This window comes from Propithecus coquereli, unplaced genomic scaffold, assembly GCF_000956105.1.
Source record: "Propithecus coquereli isolate 6110/MARCELLA unplaced genomic scaffold, Pcoq_1.0 Scaffold53, whole genome shotgun sequence".
Lineage (NCBI taxonomy): Eukaryota > Metazoa > Chordata > Mammalia > Primates > Indriidae > Propithecus > Propithecus coquereli.
The window spans coordinates 6,397,307-6,403,424 of NW_012151174.1; the positions used below are offsets into that span (position 1 = coordinate 6,397,307).

Genomic DNA, 6,118 nt, shown 5'->3' on the forward strand with positions numbered 1-6,118 from the left:
GAATAGTGAAAAATAATGACACTTTTGAAAGAGTTTTTTTCCTCCAAAAGAGCCAACATGGTACTACAAACAAGCTCAAAGTGTTCCATGATTTTTAATGATTTGTTGCAGGGCTAGTTAGGATTTTGCCTGTCCATTAAAGTCTCATTTGACAATGAAAAATAAACTGTTGTAGAGATTTGAATAATCTGATTAGTCACTGGGTGCATTTAGTTCTTGGTATCAGCTGAAGCTGAATTAAATTAGTCACTGGTGCATTTGTCAGCTGGAGCCAGAAAGTCTACCCTATTTACTTTTAAAATAATTTGCTCTGAGTAAATCATGGAAGTAGCGACTAAAGAAATCATATTACTTTAGAATTAGCAAGACCAATTTCTTTTAGAGTAGCAAGATAATTATTGACTCTTAAAACATGGAATAGGTTTATAATTTTTTAATCATGTCATAATAAAATATTATCTTAAAAATAAATTAAATTCAGCCTTAAAATTCTACAACAATTAATGTTTACAAAGAAAATCAAGCCAAACCAAACTAAAACTAAAGAATAAACAAATATAAAACTCATGTGCCATAATATTTTTGATTTAATTACATTTAGCTTTTATCCACAGTTACTGAGAGCCTAGTTCATGATAGCTACTGCACTGGGAAAAACTGGCTATTTGATTCTTACATCTCTATAGATTAGGAGTTATTATCCCAATTATTTTATAGGAAAATTGAGGCTAAGAACATTTGGCAAGCTAGCCTGATATGTCACTTTTAGGAGGTGGCGCTAGTTAGATTCAAACTCAGGTAATAACTCTCTTTGGTCTATATCATTTGTCTTTCTCCATAGCAGGTGTCATAGAATCACAAGTGCACTATTGTCACTCCCTTAACTGCTTCTAATCCTGTGGCCACACCAGCACCGAGGAGAGGCATGCTGTGCCCTTTTTAGGAAAACAAATAATCTCAGGGACTTGTAGACACCTCCTGTGGTGTTACTGTATTAGGAATGCACAGTTTCCCCACATAGGACCTATGGGGAACTCAGGTGAAAAATCATTTGCATGAGAGGATTAGACAGGCACTAAAAAGATTATCATACCACAAATACATATGAAAGGCATACACACATATAGTATCTTATATAAAGGTTATGTGTAAATATTGCGTTTATTTATTTTATACATAAAGATGCATGTTTGCTCCGTGTGTGCATTTGGGCTATTGTGGGAAACTACAAGTAACCACAGAAGTGTTTCGTAAACTCACATTGTACAGTTTGCCTGTGCGCCGTGAGACAGGCCGCCGGGCGCTGCGCGGGTCACTGGCTGAAGACCCTCGTGTAAGGTCTCTGTAGCCAGAACTTAGAGTTCAGTAAGAGAGATTAGGCATGCTTCCTCAAGCAACTAAAAATCAAGAATATATGTAAAAGGAGGGTCAAGAAATGAATAATCAAACTCGACATCACCTCTCTGTCCATCTAACTCTAAAATTCTCTCCTCAGTTCATGTCTCAGAGCTGATAAATTAAAAACAAGTTTTAAGACTTACATTTCTCGATAACTGCTCACCTAAGTGACAACCAAGGCAGCTGTGTCCCTGCTTCCTATACGGAGCAGTGACACTGCCCACGAATGAGTAAGATTGTTCCTCGGTATTGGAGATACAATATCTAGCGGAAGATTGTTCAAATTATATGCATAATAACTTAGCTTTCTGTCTAAATATTTCTTGACTTTCTCCTGAAATAACTAAATGCCTTTGATTTACTTTCTCTCTCTCTCTTTTATACAGTGCAAACTGGAGTATCAGGCATGTGTCTTGGGAAAGCAGGTCTTGGTCAGATGCGAAGGGCATTGCCCGTGTCCCTCAGATAAGTCCACCAGTACGAGCAGAAGTGTTAAGAGAGGTAAGTGATGAAAGTTCATTTATAGTTTTACGTTCATCCCTCTCTATTAAAATGTTTTGCAATAGATGTTGTCATTAAATATAAAGTTTGCTTTTATACAATACCTAATAGTAATTATATTGTCATTAATTTTTTTCCCTTTAGCCTCATGTATTATAGTAAGTAATGGTTTTCTATAGATTTCCATTCGTTTTAATAGCAACAGCTAGATACTTCTTTCCTATGTGCTCATCGTATAGAAGAAACCTAAAGCAATGCCTTCTATAAATCTTGGTGTCTCAAATGTGTGTTTTAGATTTTTTTTTACAGCAACAAACTGATCAATGATATAATAGTAAGTGATAAGGTGGTTTAATCAGATGTGAAACTGTTCAATTATTACTAATCCTTTTAAATAAACATGTCTACCTCCTTTATAGCGTGTATGCATGGGGGGAGAGTTTCCTGTGGATTAACTTCACAAACAAAAATTTCTTTTGATCAGATGAAGTCTTTAAATTTTTATGTTTATTGATTTGATATATAATAAAATAACGGAATACATTTAATCTGATATGCATTATGATATATAATTTGACTTTTCTTAAGATTATTTATGGTCATTTGAATGGTGTTATTATTATATATAAGAAGGAAGTGTGGGGAATAGATGTTTCTGTAAGTCAAACCTGTTTCGCAGAGCACGGTCATCAACAGTTATCATACATTTTATGGCTGTTCGACCCTCGGAATGTAAGAACTATTATTGGGTGCCTTTATGAATGTAGAATGAGTTTTTGCCTTTTGTTCCCCGAAAAATGTGAAGAATGGATATGTGGATAGGAAAAAATATGTCGGTAGTATGAAATTTATTTAATATAATCTGTGTATTTTCATGAACATGTAGACTTCTAATTTCAAGTTACCATCTCATAATGAGTATTTTCATTACAAATACAACTTGTGACCTTCAGTTGCTCCCCTTATATTGGTCTCAACACATTAAATATAATTTAAGATAAAAAAATTTAAGTAAAATAATACATTATAGCATTGCCTTTAGTAATACAATTAGTTTATCAAAAATTAATTGATTTGAAAATTAATGCCAAATCCGTGCTCAAACGTTAGGCTGTGTACAGAATGCCACCCGCTGGTGGGGAGAGATGCTGAGCTGCCTCCCGAGAGTCCTGTTTTCTACGCCCCACCCCAGTCCCGGGCCAGCCTCGGGGTTTCGTTCTTTCCGCCGCCCACACCCTCATCTCCCCGTCCGCGCTGTAACGCGGCCCACAGAGGCACTTTCAGCACCACCCTGAATATCCTAGTCAGCCCCTGAATCATCGAAAGCTAGTCATGGTTTTCTTTTTACTGAGGTTCTTTGGTGTCTGTACCTCCCTTATTCCTACTGTAAATGGATCCATTTTCACAATTAAATTGAAGACACAATTGAATGGGAAGACACACTTTTCTCTGAAAATCACTTCAGGTGTGAAATTAATCCTACCAGATTCAACATCCATGTGTCATTCTTTCCACTGGAGGCTGTTAAGATCAGCATTTGAGAAATAGGTCATAGTAAGTGCGTAATTCTAATACATCCCAGACTTTTAACAAGATTTTCTGTTCAGTGAGATTTCCTGTTTTAGATCCGCTTCTGAATGAAAGGTATTTTTGATGTAGTGTCAATTTGCCATAATGTCCCACGGCCTGCAAAGGAACTCAGTGCACACAAGTAGGAAGGTGACACGTGTGAGAAGCGGATCTCTTGTGAATAAACAATAATTATGCTCCGTGTTACTCGGATTATCTGGACAGTGTTTATATTAACATATCAAGAAGGTAACTTTTTAAAAAGTCGTATCATCAGGGGATAAAAATAATTTGTGTTCAATTGTGCGTAGAGAGAGAGGCGAGAAGAATTTAAACTAATCCCGCTCTGGCAGATCGGGGCGAAGCAAGTGTGGCGTTGCTGGCTGCCGTGGAGAAGCAGTACGGGGAATTCTGAATGTCGTTTCCACACGGTGCCAAAGGCCGAGGGTCATGGAAAACTGAGCTCACTGTCATTTCTAATCTTTCACCTGTCGTTTACATTGGAAGCCTGCCTTGGGTAGACTGTGCAGGGCAGGAAACTCTATTTACTGCCATCTCTGTTCTAGAAAAAGTGAGTAAGAAACTACCAACAGTGAAATATTTCTTAATCTTTCCGACTTCCAAGACTTGCGGTCAAATGGGCATCCTAGTATGTTTTCGCTGTTAAGAGCAGAGTGAATCCTTTAAATCTACTTGAAGTGTACTAAAACTAATAAAAACAGATTTCCTTTATAAAGTATGAATAAAGTTCTCCTGTATTCCCCCACTGTATTCAGTAACAAATGTATGCAAATTGGTCCAAGTATACAGTCAAGAAAAACAGATAATCTGCATGTTTTAAAACCTTGGATTCTGACCTGAAGTCCGTAAGTGTACCTCTCAGTCAGTAACTTAACTGTACAGATTTCGCTTTTCTACCTCATCAGTTTGAAGTGGCAAAGTACTTTTAGTACATTTAGGTCCCTTTAATGGGTCTCCTCCTGTGCTTCCCTCCCCCTTTTTTTTTCATTTTCTTGCTCAACCACAAATAAAGAAGTATTATTTGGAAGGTACATCAACTTCATTCAAAGGATAGTAACATGTCAGCTGATTTTTAAAGGCCCCTGATAATTGATACGGGCAGGAAAATATGAGATTCATAGTTGTGAGTATAGGCTATGAATAGATCATTTTCCACAGATTTTATTTTAAATACATATGTGTATATAAAATCTTTGGAATATGTGTGTGTATATATATGTGTGTGTGTGTGAATCTATGTATAATGCAATCCTAAACATTAGGAGGACTTACGGAACTGAAGCCTAAGAGCATTGGAAAAGACTGTAGAATTGTGGAAAGCATTTGTTTTGCAGTTGGTAAATCCAAACTCAGAGGATTTGTCTGCCTTAGACAAACCGTAAATTGTCTGCCCAGCGTGGTACGTAACATAGGCACAGTAAACAGTGACACAGGACATATCAAAAGGGCTCCGTGCGGTTATTCGACTGGTTAGATTCAAAAGATTATTTTAATTGGCATTTTCTTTTTATTTCAAATTTGGATTTTCCAAAGTCCAAGCTACTTTTCTTATGATTTGGAGTTTTATTAATATGTACCTATTACAGTTTTATATGCCTAATCTCTTAAAATTTTATTAATTTTAGTATTCAACATACTATTCAACTATACTATTTCAACAAATACTAATTTTAAATGGCATCATTTTGAATATTTTCAACCCCAACATGCATCCAAACACACACTCACACACCTGGACTGTTTGAGATGTTGAGTTTGAGCGGAGATGGCTGTGGAGAAGGAAAACTCCTGTAGGAGATTTCAACAGGTGAAGCTGGGCGAACGAGGACAAGACAGAGAGGAACGGGAAGCCGTAAGGTCTCGGGCACACGCAGGGAATCCGTATGTTCCGTCAGTGCTGGACGCAGGGTACTTTGGGGGAGGAAAAGTGCAGACCAGTCCCCTGTCTTCTAACCGCACACGCCGCATGTCTGTTTCTAGGAATTAAGGGACTGAGTTTCACCCAGGTTTGCCACTCTTGTAAATTTTGGTTAAATCTCTTAAACTTTTGGACTTAAATTTTTAGACATTTCAGGGTAAAAGGACTGGACTGACATCGTTTAGCCCTCGTGAGCGTACGCTCGACACCCTCAAAGTGTTTGCACGTATTGTTTCGTTCACGCTCACAAAACCCTGTGCACTGGATCCTGTTTGTGTCCTCAGTGTAGACATGACGAACCTGAACCGCAGCAAAGCTGAGTAACCCATCTACACTCGACAGCGAGCAAGTGTCAGAGCAAGGGTTTGAAGCGAAGCTCATGCCCTCGCTTACATTTTCACACCAGCACTTCGGGGACTCCTTTCCATTATGGTCGCATGTCATGCGTTCGCTCAATAACAGTATATAATTTTGGTGATATGTGTGATAACTTATAGTATTTGTATTATGTTACTTACCAAGCAGAGATAGATAAAGAATGGCATTGCATTTGGAGAACAAATAGGGTGCAAGCTGAGTTATATACACTCTTAGAAGAAGCAGTGTTAAATCATTTGGGGTTGCATGTTGAAAGTCTAAAAATTTATTGGATTGTGTCGCCTACACTTTTGGCCAACTTCAGATAGTATATATTTTCTGCAGCCAATTTTC

At 37.6% G+C, this 6,118-nt stretch overlaps 1 protein-coding gene across 1 annotated transcript in view; it reads left to right on the forward strand.

The window, feature by feature from the left end:
- SPOCK3 (sparc/osteonectin, cwcv and kazal-like domains proteoglycan (testican) 3) overlaps positions 1-6,118 on the forward strand; it is a 484,671-nt gene that overhangs the window by 331,346 nt on the left and 147,207 nt on the right. The window contains exon 2 of the mRNA XM_012657019.1: positions 1,785-1,899. Within this exon, the coding sequence (XP_012512473.1) occupies positions 1,785-1,899 (115 nt within the window). The remainder of the gene's footprint in view (positions 1-1,784; positions 1,900-6,118) is intronic.